General features: G+C 48.3%; 1 protein-coding gene across 3 annotated transcripts in view; it reads right to left on the bottom strand.

The window, feature by feature from the left end:
* Nucleotides 1-15,928, bottom strand: part of GTPBP1 (GTP binding protein 1) — a 29,008-nt gene extending 13,080 nt beyond the window's left edge. For 2 of the 3 annotated variants that reach the window (XM_082352743.1, XM_082352742.1), the window contains exons 1-6: nt 15,683-15,928; nt 12,904-13,015; nt 6,819-6,999; nt 5,874-6,222; nt 2,169-2,292; nt 1,193-1,307 (exon numbers count right to left, since the gene is read on the bottom strand). In XM_082352743.1, the coding sequence (XP_082208869.1) occupies nt 1,193-1,307; nt 2,169-2,292; nt 5,874-6,222; nt 6,819-6,999; nt 12,904-13,015; nt 15,683-15,874 (1,073 nt within the window). In that variant the 5' untranslated portion in view covers nt 15,875-15,928. Of the gene's footprint in view, nt 1-1,192; nt 1,308-2,168; nt 2,293-5,873; nt 6,223-6,818; nt 7,000-12,762; nt 12,821-12,903; nt 13,016-15,682 lie in introns of those variants that run through there. The other variant, XM_082352744.1, reaches the window with a different exon arrangement.
* Between the last annotated feature and the right edge of the window lie 1,707 nt (nt 15,929-17,635).

The raw sequence follows: 17,635 nt of genomic DNA, 5'->3' as shown, positions 1-17,635 counted from the left end.
AGGAGTCGACCACCTTGAGAACAAGGACTATGCCCAAGTCAACTCTGACTCCTCAATGCCTAGGTGAAAAGCCCAGCACGGAACAAACATCCAATAAATATTTATGGAATCAGGGAATTCCCTGGCGGTCCAGTGGTTAGGACTCAGAGCTTTCACTGCTGAGGGCCCAGGTTCGATCCCTGGTCAGGGAACTAGCATCCTACAAGCTGCGCGGCACAGCCAAAAAAAAAAAAAATTATGGAATCAAAGGACACGCTAATGAGTAAATGCCAAAACTGATCTGTGATTAGAGAGCTTTTGAGAAACAACTGTGTAAAAAAATTAATAATAGGACTTCCCTGGTGGTGCAGCGGTTAAGAATCCGCCTGCCAACGCAGGAGACACGGTTTTGAGCCCTGGTCCGGGAAGATCCCACATGCCGCGGAGCAACTAAGCCCGTGCTCCACAACTACTGAGCCTGCGCTCTACAGCCCATGTGCCACAACTACTGAAGCTCGTGCGCCTAGAGCCTCTGCTCCACGAGAGAAGCCACCGCAATGAGAAGCCTGCGCACCACAACGAAGAATAGCCCCCGCTCGCCACAACTAGAGAAAGCCCGCGCGCAGCAACGAAGACCCAACGCAGCCAAAAATTAAAAAAAAAAAAAAAAAAATTAATAATAACCATTCTAAAAATGGCTGTGTATCTATCACACAGCAGCCAGGCACAGTGCTAAGTGCTTTACGTACATCATTTCCAGCACTTACAAGAGCCCTATGAAGAAGGTAATATTATTCCCATTTCACAGATAAGGACACAAATCTCAGCTGGGATTCCAACCTCAGTGAGACCAGCACCTCAGAATCTGGGTCACCTGATACAGCCCCCGAGCAACACTGCTGAGGGCACAATCTTCTATTTCAACCAATCTCTGTGCCTGTGCAGACGTGAATGCTCCCAGGACTTCCCTGGTGGTCCAGTGGCTAAGACTTCATGCACCCAATGCAGGAGGGCCAGGTTCGATCCCTGGTCAGGGAACTAGATCCCACATGCTGCAACTGAAGAGTTCGCATGCCACCACTAAAAGATCCCGCATGCCACAATGAAGATGCCACGTGCCACAACTAAGACCCGGCGCAGCCAAATAAATAAATAAATATTTTAAAATACATAAATAAATAAAAGGAGGAAGTGAATGCTCCGTACCCATTACCTCTCAGAGCTGAAGTTGGAGGCTGTAACGATCACATCATCCTTGCTCTGCACCAACACGGGGATCTTGCGGCAGCCGGGCGACTTCAGCAGGCGCTGTAACAGCTTCAGGGTTTCTTAAAGGGTAAAATGGAACAAAATTAGGGGAACATAGCCTTCTCTTTGGCCAGGCTTCTAGGGCAAGACAGGTCCACTCATTACTGATGCAAGCAGGAGACAAACAGATGGACATTGTTAAATGCCAGAATGCCTGGAGAAGCAAAAGGAGCATCAAAACTTTGGGTGGGTAAGTGCTTGCTAGAGCAGAAGGAGAGTACAGATGGGGACTGTCCGCTAAGGTTATAAGTCTGAAACCTGTCAGGTTTCTCCAGAGTCTCTAGAAGACCCGCATCCTATAAGCAAGTGATTTGGGGGTCCACCAGAAGGACAATGTTGTTCCTAGAATGCCCTGCTTCCTGGAAAAAAAGTTCATCTGACAAAAGGATCTCTAGGACATTTAGACACCTGTAGAAGCCCTTAGGAGGCCCTCCAAAAGGATACGTCTTCACTTCTCTTCCACCATCTTTAGCAACGGGGGAGAAATGCATGAAAGCTTAGTCTTGCAACACTGTTTTGAAACCTTTGGTGGTAAAAGGTAATCAGACTCTCTGCCCAAATGTCTCCATGTATGTCCAGCTTAGATGGTAAAACCCAACCCCTTCTGCCTGGAACCATCTGAAAAGAGATGCCAGATTAGGGATTTCAAGGACCCTGAATTTGTAACCAGAAGGAACAATGAGCAGGAGATAACTCTAAGCTGTGCTCAGACCAAGAGGCAAACAGGGAGAAAGCAAAAGATTCTGGGTTGATGGACATTCAGGCCAAGGTCTAAGCACAATACAAGGAAACAGAAAATTCCGGGTAGCAGATCCCCAAGGAGCCACAGTGCGTGACTGCCCCAAACAGAGAGACTGCTACTGGCTGTTGGCTTCACTTACCTTGCAGGATGTTGGCAGGACACATGTCAATCTTGGTGACCACCACAAAGACAGGCACATTGAGTGCCAATGCCAAGCCCAGGTGCTCCTTTGTCATCCCCACGATGCCAGCATTGCTGCCCACCTGCCCCGACACAGAAAGAACTGTCAGGACACGGGAGACAGAGATTGCAGCTGGGTGGGCACAGGGGCTCAAAGAAGGCTGAGGTAAGAGAGAACTCCCATCTCTGAGGCCACCATCAGGACAGGACACAGGCGGCACAAGTCTTAGGCCAGAAACAAAATGGCTGTAGATGAAAGCTGGGCTGGGCACAGATTGCTTTAACCTCCAATTTAACAGTGTGGGCTATCAAAATCTGAGGAGACTTCGAAACAATAAAAAAGACAAACTCAGTCTGGGAAAACAAAGTCATCGAAGTGGATTCAGTTTAACATCCCTGGCCCCCAGTTACCCAATCTATAAAATGGGGGATAATAATATTCACTTTAGAGGGTCACTTAGGTTTAAATGACCAAACATATGTCAAAGGTCCAGCACACAACTAGCACGAATTAGGTATTCAAGCAATGGCAGGGACTTCCCTGGTGGCGCAGTGGTTGGGAATCTGCCTGACAATGCAGGGGACACGGGTTCGAGCCCTGGTCCAGAAAGATCCCACATGCCGCGGAGCGGCTAGACCCCGGTGCCACAACTACTGAGCCTGCGCTCTGGAGCCCGCGAGCCACAACTACTGAGGCCTGCGCACCTAGAGCTCGTGCTCCGCAACAAGAGAGGCCACCGCAATGAGAAGCCCATGCACCGTGACAAAGAGTACTGCCCATGTGCGGCAGTAAAGACCCAGTGCAGCCAAATAAATAAATATAAATAAATTTATTAAAAAAAAAAAAGCAATGGCAGCTGTTACGACTGTTACCATTCCTTCCTGTAACAATAAATGTTTTAAAATATTATCATAAAGGCTGGTTAAATAAATTAGAGCACATGCACAAGTGTGCGATACAAAAGAAAGAGAAAACTCTTAACTGATGTGGGGTAATCTCTAAGATATGTTTTAATGGGAAAAAGCAAGGTGGTATACAGCATGCTACCACAGGGAGTGGTGATTGGATCACCGTTTGAAAAAAGCAGCTGGAAGACATTTGGGGGAACATCTGAGATAACATAAATACTTTTAGACTAGATATTGTATGATATTAGGGAACTCTTGTTCGTCTTCTTGGTTGCAGTAACAGTAGGAGACTGTGTGCTAAAGTATTTTAGGAGCTGTGTGCTGAAGTATTTGGGGGTGAAGAGTCACAATGTCTACAATACAATCTACCTTCAAATGATACAGCCAAAAAACCAACCAACCAAAAAAACAAAAACAAACAAAAAGAAAACAAAAACCATACACACTGACATAGAAAAACTCCACATACGCATCTATCACATGTACAGATAAATATGGCAAAATGTTAATGATTGTTGACTCTCAGTGGTGGGTTTATGGTATTCGTTGTACTATTCTTTCAACTTTTCTGAATGTCTGAAATTGGAGGGAGAGAATATACACATATATGCTGGTGTGATTACAAAATATCTCTAGAGGATACATAAGAAACTGGAAGTACTGGTTGCCTGTGGAGGAAACAACACAGGCGGAAGAGAGGCTTTAAGTCCTTTGGTACCTTTTAATTTTTGTACCATATGAATGTATTACTTACTAAAACAAAATAAAATTAAAATTAAAATCTCCATGACATATTTATACAGGGCTTTATACATTCCACAGGGACTTCCCTGGTGGTCCGGTGGTAAAGTCCCCTTCGAAGGCAGGGGACGCAGGTTCGATCCCTGGTTGGGAAACTAAGATCCCACATGCCGCGGGGTAACTAAGCTCGCGTGCCACAACTACTGAGCCCGTGCGCCTCAACCAGACAGCCCACGTGCTGCAAACTACAGAGCCCATGCACTCTGGAGCCCGCGTGCCACAACTAGAGAGAGAAAACGTGCACACTACAACTAGAGAGAAGTCTGCATGCTGCAACGAAGCGCCAGCGCGCCGCAACAAAAGATCCCGCGTGCTGCAACTAAGACCCACCACAGCCAAAAATAATAAATAAATAAAATAAATATACATTCCAGTGTTTTCAAGCGATGCTCTCATCTGATCATTACGATTCCCAGGTGAGCTACCACCCCACCAGCACAGATGTCCCACGCATGTTCCCTTTGCCTACACCGAGACCCCTCCACCATTTCCCTCCTAATTCTTCCCATTCCCTCCAACCACCTTTCCTAACCAACCCAGACCTGCTTTTGTTCTTCCCAAGCGGGATAAGAGAATGCTCTCTCTCTCTGTTGTCTCTATATTTTCAAGGTTTTTTTGTTTTTGTCTTTCTGGAAATTGATTGCCATGGAACAATAATGAAATATTTCATTGTTTTCCACAGAAATTTTTAGTATTTAGCTCATGGCCCAGAAGTCAGATAATACACAACATTTCATCTGGGGTGAAGATATGTCCATTAATTGACCTTGATCACTGTAGCTCAGTTAGAAAAACGCTCATGTTAAACTGATTTCTATACCCTTCTTAATCTCAACCCAACAACAGCCCCAAATACACCCTATGGCGCTTCCTTCGAAACCCCTTTTTGTAGAGCGGCTTTCCTTAGCCAGTCAAGGTCGGTAAGGGCCCCTTGCAACGTTCAAAGATATGGGAGATAAAACCACACTGATATCGCAAGAACCTCAGGCAGAGAGCTGACAAGAGTGTTCACACATATGCTCTGCCTCTCTTTACTCTCCGGTCTGGGGAGAATTTGCCTGAAAACCTGTGTTTGTGGGGCAACTTGATCAAGTTTGCTCTGAACAGATGTTGGCATTTACTACACTTATTAATACAGGCAGCTGGAGGAACTGGGAAATGGGGAAGGGTTTTGAGAAGGATTTTTGCCAAAGGAAAACTCGCTCGCTTGCACTCTCTGTGAAAGCTGTGAAGTTGTGACCAAGGCTGTGGGCCTCACAGACCCCTACTCTCTGGCCAGGCAGATCAAAGGGGCCCAAATGCGAGCTTCGAAGCATGATCCAGCCCAGAAGCCTCTGCTCCCTTCCCTTTTCAGTTCACCTACATGATGAGCTGCTGAAAAATCTCTTCCCACTAGACTGTAAGCTCTATGGGGGCTTGGGACAGCCTGTTCACTGCTCTGTCTTCAGGCCTGGCACAGTAATAGGCATGCAGAAGCTTCTCAGCAAATAGCTGTGGGACTGGTTGACACTGGTTCCAGGCTTCAGAAGAGGCCACCTCTCAGGCCCCTCAATGGCTGTCTGCGCTCTCCTCCATTTCCTTCCCAGGCCGCCCCGTCTCTGAGGGTGCTGCCTGGTGTCATCTCAAAGTAGCCCAACTCCAGGAGGAAATACTTCTGAAGGTAATAAGAAATGCCCCAGGAGAAACCCTCCCCACCCCTCTCCGAAAAATAAGAGAGGTCTGCAAATGGCACCTTGGTTTCTGCTTAGAGGATCTCCTCCTGGCCTAACCTAGGAGAAAGATCAAGGTACACTCCTTGAGAAGGCTGGGCACCCCTGCAAAACTTGTCGTTCTTATCCAATTTCAAAGCCCTAAACCAAAAGGCCCCGGTCTCAGAACAATTTCAAACACTTGCATATCACCACACCCCAGGAGCCCAGCTGAAGCCCCCCGTCCTCAGCAGCGCCTCACTTACCATGAGCATGCAGAAGTCAGGCAAATGGCCGGTCATGCCAAAGACAGTGGTCTTCAGGTACTTCTCATGGCCAGCCAAGTCGATGAAAGTAATCACCTTAGTGGATTTCTCACAGATCTTTGTCCACTCCAGGCTGCCACCATGGCTGTCTGGCTTGTTTACCACATTGCCTTCACTGTCAAAGCCCAGAATGTCGTTGCCCACACTGCTGGTGCGACCAGATTCAATCTCATGTTTGTGGCGGAAGAGTTTCTGGCGGGCGAAGCCTCGGCCATTGTCCAGCTCCCCGTGGGTCAGGACCCCCAGAAGCGTGCTTTTGCCGGCATCCACATTGCCCACTACCGCTACCCTGTGTGAACACAAACGCACACATTTGTGTGAGATTTAGTGAGTGAGTGAAGCGAACCTCAGCAGCCAGATCCGTAAGGACAGGCTCACGCCCGAGCCTCTCCAGCTCTCTGCTCCTTCTATTCATGGATGAGCACATTAGGAATGCTCCTGGAGCTGTATCCAGGGAGTAGAAAGTTATTCCAGAGGAACTGAGTTCCCACCACAATGACTTTCTCCCTTAACTTCCACTAGCTTTCCCAAAGCTGCCAGACAGAAGCCCTAAAGCCAAGAGAGGTACAAAATGCTCTCCTCCATTACCCTGGTTTCAAGCCTCCCGGCCTGATGGGAAAGCAAATGCAGCCCACAAAATGGCCACAGAACATATGGTTGGCCTCTCTCCCACTCTTTCCAAAGGGAAATATTTAGGGATGAGGAAGTGCAGAAACAGAGAATGGAGCTATGGTGTCTCTGGACACTCTTTCCATGCCTCAGGAAGCGAAAGGGTGTAGCCGACACGCCAGGTGTCAAAGGCTCAATCACCATTCTCTGTGAAGCCCTAGACCCCAAGGTCATGCTTCAGGGGACCTGGAACTGAAGGTTCTGAAGCCTCCTCACCTGACTTCCAGGAAGTCATTGTCTCCTACTCGTTTCCGGACCAGGTAATCGCGCACACGGCCCCCAGCTTCTTGGCGTTCCCGGAGGAGGATGACATCAGCCTCTATTTGTTCTGCCATGCTCTTCACTGTGGCGTAGGAGGCCTCCATGTCAGCTTCACTCAGCCCGTACTCAGTCCCATCTGGTGACAAGAGCCCTGACGTCAGCCTGCCATCAAGTCTGCCAGTCGGCCACCCCTAGCCAAGGTCCCACCCTGGGCACTGAAGAACATGGCTCTCTCTACCAGATACTTCAAAAACTTGGGCACAAGTAAAGTTAATAAATAACAGGCTTCCCCATTAAGCAGGGCATTCATTAATTCATTCAACAGTAATCACTGAGACTCTCCTAGGTTTTATGCCAAGTCTCATGCTGGGTACTGGGAATACAGGTGCCCTTAGCGAGCTCACAGCCCAGCGGGAGAGACAGGAAATTAATTAACTGCAATACAGCTTGAGTGCTTTACTACAGAACTGTACAAAGAAAATGTAAAGCATGAGCAACTAGCATTGCCTGGGGAAGCTGAGGACAGCTTTGCAGGGTGCTGACTCCAAGCTGCGTCTCCAAACATGAAAAATGGGCCTGTGGAGAAAGGAGGAAAGACATCCTAGGCAGCAGAGCAAAGCATGGAGCACGGCAGATCATGGCACGTCCAGGGACCAGTAAGCAGCTCGGCGCGTTGGGGAGCAGGACGTCAAGTGGCGGGAGACCACATGAGAGGCAGAAACAGTTAGGCAGACGAACATCACACAGCAGCAAAACACGTATGTACCAGGGTGGGAAGCCTTGGGGTTACACAGGGGAGTAACAAGATCAGATCGCTGTGGGACAGAAAGATCTCTTGAGCAGCAGCGTAAAGTGAGCGCTGGCAAGCGAGAGACCAGAAACGGGGAGCCCAGTTAGGAAGTAATTCTAATAATCCAGGCAAGAGATAATGACAGGAGTCAAAGGAAAATGGAGAGAGAATTTAAGAATGAGTTTAGGGACAGATTTTAACAGAGGTGGCTCAGGTGAAATGTCCAGCAAGTAGCTGGAAAAAATGAGTCTGAGCTTTGGATGAGGAAGGATGGACCAATCAACCACTAATTTACTGAATGCCTACTGTATGACAGTCCCGGTCAGGTACTGTCCACGTGGTGTCACATTTCATTCCCGCAGTAGCTCCTCAGCTTCTCCTCCAGCTGTCTCCTGGGAGCGCTCCTCTCCTTCCCTGGGCTCACGTGCCCAAGCTCTTTTCTGCCTCCAAAGACCTTGCAGCACCGTCTCTCACCCCGTTCCACTTCTTCCCCATACAAACAAGCTCAAGGCTTTCCTAAACTAAAGGAGACCCAACCCCTCTTCCCTTGTTGCCCCAGCTTAACTACTGAGCTACCATCTCCTCCAAGCATCTCCAGAGTAATGGACACTTGTTGACTTTATTTCCTCACCACCTTCTCACTGATCTGATGACTCTGGAAAAAACTGGTTTTCAAGTCATCAGTGGCGTTCTGCCCACTCATCCAATGCCCTTTCCTTGACCCCTTCACAGTCAACACTGCTGGCAACTGTCCCTTTGTTTACTGAAGCACTTCATTCCCATCCTGCTTGTCTATAACCCAAACTCTACTGATTCACCTCCCGGCCCTCTGGGTCTTCCTTCTGTCTCCTCTGCTGGCTATTCCTGCTGCTGTCCCCAAATGCCAGTCTTTTTCAGTAGTCAGTCAGTGGCCTTCTTCTCTATCCTTGAAACATTCCCCTTGGCCGTCTCATTCTATGGGTTCAACTGTCACTTTGAAAACTATGAAAACATTCATATCTAGTCACTCTTCCCAGAGCTCCATCCACACCCTTTTTAAACAACAGCACAAAAACTAACACCATTAATAAAGCATTTTAGTCCTCCCTGCAACCCCATGAGTTAGGCATTACTGTTCCCATTTAACAGTGGGGAAACAGAACCCAGAGGTCTCTGAGCTGGGAGGGAGCAGAGGGGCCGTGTGAGCTTGGGTCTTCTGATCCCAAACCTAGAGCCTTTTCCTCGGCAAGGGCTCCTCTTAGTGCCAGACCAGTTCCTCCTCTTGCCTTACCTATTTCTGATGACACCACTATCCTTCCAGTCACCCCAGCGTAACACTCATCACTCCAGTCCTGCCCCTTTCCTTGTCCCTGCTCTCCTCTTTTTGCCAATCCAATGCCACCAGCCTGATTCAGGCCGTTATTCTACCTGAATGGCCACAAGAGATCCCTAGCTGGTCTTAGCAAATCCAGTCTCTGTTTCCTCCAACCCATCCTGCATAGACATACAAGCTCAGGGTCCTTAACAATGCACAGCTCTGACATTGTCACTTCCGAGTCAAAGCCTTGGAAGGGCTCCCCAGGCCCGGCAGCGCTCAGTTCCAATTCCGTAGAGGCTTCCATCCCCCTCCCCCGTCCTCGCCTTCTAAGCTTTGTTCCAGTGCAGGTGGCCCCGTCACCATCCCTCCATGCCTCTGCACTTCTCTAGCTCTGTACCTTTGCTCACGTATTTCCCGCCCTAGAAAGCCAATCAGCGCATCTCCACTTGTCCAAATCCTACCCATCCTGCTCCCTTATGAAGTTTACCATGGAACAGCGTTCTGGATGCGTGTCTTCCCCTGCTATACACAAGCATCTCGAGGACAAGGACCATATCTCAAACATTCCTGGACGCTCCACGAAGGGTGTCTTTCCTACACCAACTCCTCAAACGTTTGTAAAATGCAAAACAAATGAACAAAGAGGATGCAGTTGAGCCAAGGAGTTTCTTTTTCTTTTTCTTTTTTTGGCTGCGCGGCATGAGGGATCTTAGTTCCCCGACCAGGGATCGGACCCGTGCCCCCTGCAGTGGAAGCACGGAGTCTTAACCACTGGACCGCCAGGGAAGTCCTGCAAGGAGTTTCTAAGTGCATGGCCAGCTGAGCTCTGGAAATATTCTGGGTGAGAGAAGGACTCGGAAGCATCCCTAAGAGAAGGCCAGCTAGCCCTGCCATTCTTGCCAGACCCCCAAATTCTATCCAAACTTTCCTGCTTCTGGTACAATGAGAAGCAAAGCTTTCAGATCCTACCCCACACCAGCAGGCAATCACCAGTGTCACCTCATCCATCCAGGACTTCCAGAAATGCACCCGGTCACATTACCCTTCTCCAGCACGCTCTGTACTCCTCACTCTGTAGGAGTGGAAACAAAGGCCAAGGAGAAAAGCCGCAGAGGTCCAATTACTAAAGGCCACATATTCAGCCATGCAGGAACCTAATCAGATCTCAGTCCTGCCACTGACTTACCTTTCCTATATGTACTCTCCTGCTCAACATGCTGCAAAGGCTCCCCAGACTTTCAGGATAAAAGTCTAAACGCTCTGGTATGGCATTCAAAGACCCTCAGATCCGGGCCCTGAGTACCTGTCCAGTCTCCCCTCCTGACACTCCCACCCTCACATTCTACATTTCCTACTTTACTGAATCACTCCTGGTCCACCAAATACTCCACACTCACCAATGCCTCCATGCCTCTGTGCCTGTGGCTTTCTCTGCTCACTCACTACTGCCTCCACTCACCTAGAAAACTCCTACTCATCCTTTAGAATTCACTGAAGGGGCACCTCCTCCTTTGGAAAGACTTTTAAGTCTTTTCTGACCCTCCCACGAAGATGTAACACTCCTCCCATGCTCCCTGAACTTTTAGTGCAGTACCTGGGTCTTAGAAAGTCATGATTTAATATTTGAGGAATGAACAAGGTTCTTTTTGAAAGAAATCTCATGGTAAATCAACTATAACCTGGAACCCTTAGAAAATTACTACCGCAACTATTAATACTAGCTAACATTTATATAATGCTTACTATATGCCAAGTGTTAATCTTTACCACGCCACCATGGACTAGATTCTATTATTATCCCCATTTTAAGACAAGGAAAAGAACCAGTAGGCAAACAGACCCACCAGGTTCCAGACCCTGAGCTAACTACTAGGTCACACTGCCTCCTTTTAAAATATCAACCTTAACTTAAGAATGTATGCTTAGGGACTTCCCTGGTGGTCCAGTGGTTAAGACTCTGTGCTTCCAACGCAAGGGGTGCGGGTTCAATCTCTGGTCGGGGAACTAAGATTCTACATGCTGCGCGGCGTGGCCAAAAAAAGAAAAAAAAAAAAAAAAAAGAAAAAAAGAATGTATACTTAAAGAGCACATTCCTCCACCCTGCTTCGAATTTTTTTAAAGTCTAATTTATCCCTACAAAACTTGCCTCAGGTTGTGGGGGCAGTGGTGGTACCATCTGCCCGATTTCATAGACGAAGGAAGCGTCAAACAGAGGGCAAGCACCAAGCACACACAGAAAGTCAGGGATGAAGCTGACCCTGGGGGCCTCGCATCTCTTTTAGTCTTCTGCTTGATCTGCAACTTGTTTAACTAATTACAATCTCTTTCTGCCCCTACAGAATTCCAGCAGGAAGCAGTCACTATGAATCTAATAGCATCCAATTGGTAGATGCAAAGATAATGCTTGGGTGTGTAAAATACGTGCTAATGAATGTCTGACATCTTCTTATGCTGTGCCACAGGAGGGTTAATGAACTGTGAGCCACCAAGGTACGGTAAAGTTCACTAAGAGTCCACATTAAAGAATAAGCAAAGAGTGGGGGCTTTAAGAATCTAGGTCTTCAAAGAACAGTCCCAACACTTGTCAGAACTGATCTAGATGTGGTTTCTTCAGTTCTATAAGCTTGAGGTGACCTTTGAGTGGTTCATCCTATTACAGCAGGCCAGATGTGCACCTGACACAAAAGTTTTCAAAAGGCTACCAATGATCCCCCTAGTCACCAAATGGAATGGCTTTTTCTGAACCTGACTCTCCCTGCTGTCTCTGTAACACTTGACAATGCTGGCCAACTCCCTCTCTTTCTTGACAGAACCTCTTGGTTTGCCTATCTCTCTGACCATGCCTTCTTTAAGGTGGTAACACCTAAAACTGGGGAGGTGGCAGTAAATACAGAAAGGAAAGGATAGATATGAGAAACATTTCAAAGGAAAGCAGAGCAGTATTTGGAGATCAAACCCTTCTTTCTTGTGTCATTCTTGCAGCATTTCCAAATATTGTTTTCTACTGAGGTTAACTATGTATATGCCATCTCTCCTTCTTGGGACAGAGACCAGATTTTAAGTATCTAAAAGTGCTTTGCAACAGTATCAACACCTTCTAAGATACTTCATAGATATCTGTCAAATAGTTTAAGACTGATTTTGAGATTTCCTCCATCTTAGACTCAAAGTACAAAAGAATTATTACCTGCCTTTACAAAACCTACATTCAGCAAAGAGAACTAGTCCCTTAATGATGCATCGAGGCCTACTTAGGCTTCTTGTAAAGATGACAGAGACGAGATCTGGTACAGGCTAAATTCATAATTATTAAACAAGTCCAGCTGCCATTTCAGCAAAGATAATGTCTTAATGAAGATGAGAGTAAGCGGGCTTTGTATTGAGGATATAACTAGGAATGACCAGGGGGAAAAAAGCCCAGGATATAATCTGGGATTCTGTCATGGGGGCTGCCTTCCTCTAAAACAATGGGCCCCATTACAATGGAATAAGGGGCTTGGAGGACAATAACAAGTCCCTTCCAGAATGGCAACAAGCCTAGATGTCTGATGGGATCTCACAGGGAGAAAAGAGGACCTCTGTTATCACAGCTATCCCCACCGAATGGTCAGTATGGTCCAGGGCAAGGCAGCCTTGCTGAAGAGAGGAATTCTGGATGTCCTTTCCTTGCTGACATCAAGAAGTATCACAGGGGTCCTCTGCTAAGCAGGCAATAAGTAGCAATGGGATCTGTAAATTGGGCTTGGAGGGGAAGACCTAGAGCTGCCTAAGGAAGGCTTAATTCTAGAACTAACTGTGACTTACTCTATTACCTCGGACAAGAAGTTTCCTTGCTTTGTGCTTCATCTCCTCTTATGCAAATGTAGAGTACTGGCGGTAGAAAAGCAGCATCTGTAAAACCGCTTGGAAAGTGAATTTTTAAAATAGTAAAGTGAAAGGAAAACTATGCTCACCTGATCCCTGCCCAATGACATATATGGTCTCTCCGCATCCCTCGTCCATCCTCTCCCACATTTGCCGAAGTAGGCTGTCATACTGCTCTGATGTAGGGCTCACTAGAACCAGCTAGAAGAGAAACCAACAGCCTTAGGACCACACTTACTAGAAGAACACCACAGCCAAAGCAGATCAAGAGCCTGACCAAAGACCCTGACTGAACCCCACAGCACCCTGATCTAAAATAGCTGTGCAGCCCTCTCATGCCCTCTCTGCCTCTCCTTAAATAGCCTTTGAGCCCAAGGCCTTTTGAGAGTTGAGTTATATGAAGTACTGAAATGAGTATGTCTGAACCACAACCCACAGAAAAGAGGGTGTGAGCAGCCTGCCTCCTGCTGCTTAACGGGAGAGGCAGGACCCACAGTGACCGAGAACCTGGCATTGTAGGTAGAAATCAACGAGTAGTGCTTTACGCCTACATGCCCAAGCCTTCTACCTGCAGCTTGCAACTCACAGCACAGAGATCTCATATACTGCCATGCCCTCCATCCAAGGCCAATGGTTCCCAGAATAACGTAAGAAGTCTGTTCCAACTTGCCTTGGCTATCTCGATTATTTAGGAATCGGCAGTAAAAACTGCTGCAAGACTCATCTTTATCAACAAAACACATTACCCCTAAGATGGGTATTAGCACCGTCATTTTGCGACTTTCTGCCAATAACACTAAAATATCAACCACTTATCTGAGGAGGCCATTTACCAACAGGCATGTCAGATCCCATTCTCTAACCACTCATGTGTGACCTTGGACAAAGAACTTAACCTCTGAGTCTCAGTTTTTTAATCTACAAAATGGAGATACTACTACCTACATCCTAAGGCCACTGTAAAGACCAAATAAGATAACATGTAAAGCATCCAGTCCACAGCTCAATAAGTGGTAATTACAATTTTCTTCACCCAATCATCCTAGAAAAATCTTCCTGGATGAAACTAGCCACCACAGTTCACTAATTGTTTCTCCTTTTGGAAGCTCTCAGAGCCTTATGTCCATCCCCACATTTAACTGTAGCAAGTATATAAATTTATAGCTTCTAATCTTTTCCTCAGGAATCAATCTGTTCAACCCATCTATTCTCTCCCTTCACATCAGTTTTTCTTTTCAATATCACCAGTATTAATCTACATATAGCTTCTCAACTTTAAAATACTGAGAAGGACTTCCCCAGCTACGTGATGAAGCAACACTTCCCTATCCTGGAACATTAAATAAGTTGGTCAGGAAATAAAGGTACTACTCTCTGCAACTCTGCCCTGCAATTTCCCACTGTTTTCAGGTTTCTTCAGCACCTTGGCCATGAATTGACATCTAGCTCATCTGCTTGAGTCAGGTGTATCTCTTACAATTTCCTGAGTTGACTCATCAGAGCTTATACTTTGAACCTGGGTGCTGGGTCCTGTGCATCGTGTCCCATTACCTCACACATTTCCCCTGACCATCCTCTCTCTGAACTTGGCCAGCCTCGTTATGGCATTAGAGGCACCAGACAGGAACACTGTGACAAGGTGCAGTACCAGCTTCTAAGTGCTCAGCAGAGACTAGAGGGAGAGATCAGTTAGCTGCAAGGTAAAGTTCTCTCCTGTTTGGATCAAGTTTCATGCAATTTTGCCACCACAGACTAGAAAGTCACAAATGTTTTCAAAAGTCGTTAAACTTCTCTACTGTAAGTATTCAACAACAGGTAGGAGGTGGTATCGGTGTTCTATCTTGCATCAGCTGCTATTTAATCTGCACAGGGAATTATCACTTTATTCAGTTCACTTCAAACATTTACTGAATAGTATGTAACCGGCAGTATAGTAGGTTTCTTACATACAGTTCTCATTTTTACAATGCATCTGTACTAAAAAGATGATGGTGCTGGAGAACTGAGAGGTTAAGAAACTTTCCCAAGGTCACAGAGCCTTTTTAACTGGCAGGGCAGGAAAGGGAACCCAGCCCTGTCTGACTCCCAAGTTGGCATTCTTTCTTTTAGCAATGTTAGGCACCTTCGAAACACCAGTCCCAAATTATACCTAATTTTTTATTCCTCCCACCCCCAACGCCAAGCAGAAGATGAGCCCTTAAATCCTGCCCACCTTCTCAAGAGCTCAGAAGACACGATTTAAATCGTCCTTCATTATTCCAGTCAAACAACATAAGGTTCCACTCCCAGAATGGCGAAATGATGGGTCACTGCCCATCTTTCACTTCTGTTTTGGGTGGGTTTGTAAAGTAGACATTCTTCAGACGTCCTTCTCCCGGACTGAGCGACTACTTAATGTTTCCTCTCCCGACACCAGGAAGAGCCGCAGCTGCCTCCCTGCTCCCCCCTCGGACTACATGATCCTCCCGCGCGCCCTGCCCAAGCCACCTCCGACCCTAGGCTGCCGTGGACAGTCCACGGGGAGAGCCACTCTCGATCTCGGGGGAGGCGGCACCGCGTGAGGACGACCACTGCACGAGTAGCTGCCGGCATCCGGCGCCCGCGTTCCACGTGGCGGAGCCGAGGGGTTGTGATCTCGGCGGGAGCCGGACGGCGGGAGGCCGGGTGGGCGCCGCCGCGGAAGGACAGCGGTGCGGCGGGCCACCGGAGCCGCCCCTCGCCGGGGAGCCCGCCGCGCGTCCCGCACTTACAGGTGGGAGGGCTCGGCCCCTCCCGCCCCCGCCGTCGCCCCGGAGACTGCTCGGCCCCACCGCCCGGTCCCCCTCGGCGCCCGGTCCCCTCGACGCCGGCGCCGGCGCCCGGGCCTACCTTGCTGGTGAGGTCCAGCTCCGGTTCGCCGTTGAGCGCCTCGCCGTCCTCGCTGCAGTCCGAGTCGAAGCCGCCGTGGAGCCGGGCGGCAGCCGCCGCGGCCCTGGCCGCCCCCGGAGAGCTGGGCTCGGGGGCGAACATAGAGGCAGGGACCGGCGAGTCCATCGGGAAGCGACTCCGCTCGGCCGCCATCTTTAATAACTTAGGCTAATTCGTAGCCGGCCTCCCCTCCCTCCTCAGCTCATTTGCCTAATCTATGCGCAACCCCGCCCCAAACCTCATCAGAATAATTTATGCGAAATTTCTCCAGCCGCGTAGAGGATGACACGTATCTCTAGCTAAGAAACAATCGACCAGGCCTCTCAGCCACCAATCGCTGCAGCTCTTTCAAGCACCTAATGAATAATTAATGAGATCCAAAGCCCAACAACAAATGTCTGAGACGTCACGCGCCTTGATCGTAACTTGGGAGGGACAGCACCATCTCCACGCTACCTGCCAGGAGCCTTCCCGCCAATGGGAGCAGAGCAGGGCACGACTGACACAGCAGCCATACAATGAGAGAAATACACACAACGCTTACCTTCACCGCCCATCACTCTCCTCGTTTTCAGAGGCAGTGCTCAGCTTCCCAATCCTGCTGCTAGGCAGTTGGGGGCGGAGAGCCTTCCGATGATAGACAGGTGAAAGGCCCAATCCAGTCTTCGGATAAGTCCCGCGCCTCGGGCCACCGCCCACGGAGATAGTAAACTGCGCAAGGCGCCTCCCACTCAACTCAGTGACTCCGGGCAGTCACTGAAGGCTGATTTTCGACCTGCTGGCAGCCTCCAGGCAATTTTAACACTAGGATCGATGCCTGGAATACTACGGCAGCCAGAGCGCGGCAATTAACTGAACGCTGACCTTAGGGAGAATTCTCCATTCATTGCCTCTGCGGAGAGTGCAATTACACGACCAAAATGAGGCAACCAGCTCAATAGAAGCCAAAAGTACCTCAACACATTTGTGAACTGTAAGGCCGAGATCTAGAGTCTGTTAAGGTAGTTTCCTATGGATGATTCTTTCTGTGTCATCAGCTGTGTAAAACCCAACCCAAAACACTATCAACAGAAGTTTTACTGTCTTGAATTCCTCTTCCAAAAGACTGAAGAGCTTTATGAAATTAGGGATTAGTCAAACTCTAATAATGCTGGCCATGGCCACTCGTCCCAGGCAGCAAGCAAGAAAGAGCAGCCGGGGGCTTCCCTGGTGGCGCAGTGGTTGAGAATCTGCCTGCCGATGCAGGGGACACGGGTTCGAGCCCTGGTCTGGGAAGATCCCACATGCCGCGGAGCAACTAGGCCCGTGAGCCACAATTGCTGAGCCTGCGCGTCTGGAGCCTGTGCTCCGCAACAAGAGAGGCCGCGATGGTGAGAGGCCCGCGCACGGCGATGAAGAGTGGCTCCCGCTTGCCGCAACTGGAGAAAGCCCTCGCACAGGAACGAAGACCCAACACAGCCAAAAATAAATAAATAAATAAACCCAAAGTTTAAAAAAAAAAAAAAGAAAGAGCAGCCATTTGAGAAGCTAACATACCCAGATTTAGGGGTTTGGAACACAAGATTTTGTGAGCAAGAGGCAGGGTTCCAAAGAGGCTTCAGTTTCAGGGATCTACTTGAGAGTTAAGAGGCAACTTCTTGTTCCCGTCTGCAACTACGATCAAATCTTTTTTTTTTTTTTAAATATTTGGCTGCACCAGGTCTTAGTTGCGTGGCACGCGGGATCTTAGTTGCGGCATGCGGGATCTAGTTCCCCGACCAGGGATTGAACCCAGGCCCCCTGCATTGGGAGCGTGGAGTCTTAACCACTGGGCCACTAGGGAAGTCCCCAATCAAATTTTATCTGTACAAACACAGCTGGGAATCTGGGATGAGAAGTCATCCAACTCCAAAGGTCTTGATAATAGTTCTTCAA

The sequence above is a fragment of the Balaenoptera borealis genome (assembly GCF_965194805.1).
Source record: "Balaenoptera borealis genome assembly, chromosome: 13".
NCBI lineage: Eukaryota > Metazoa > Chordata > Mammalia > Artiodactyla > Balaenopteridae > Balaenoptera > Balaenoptera borealis.
The sequence above is the reverse complement of the archived record's forward strand: the minus strand, read 5'-3'. Positions and strand labels throughout refer to the sequence as shown.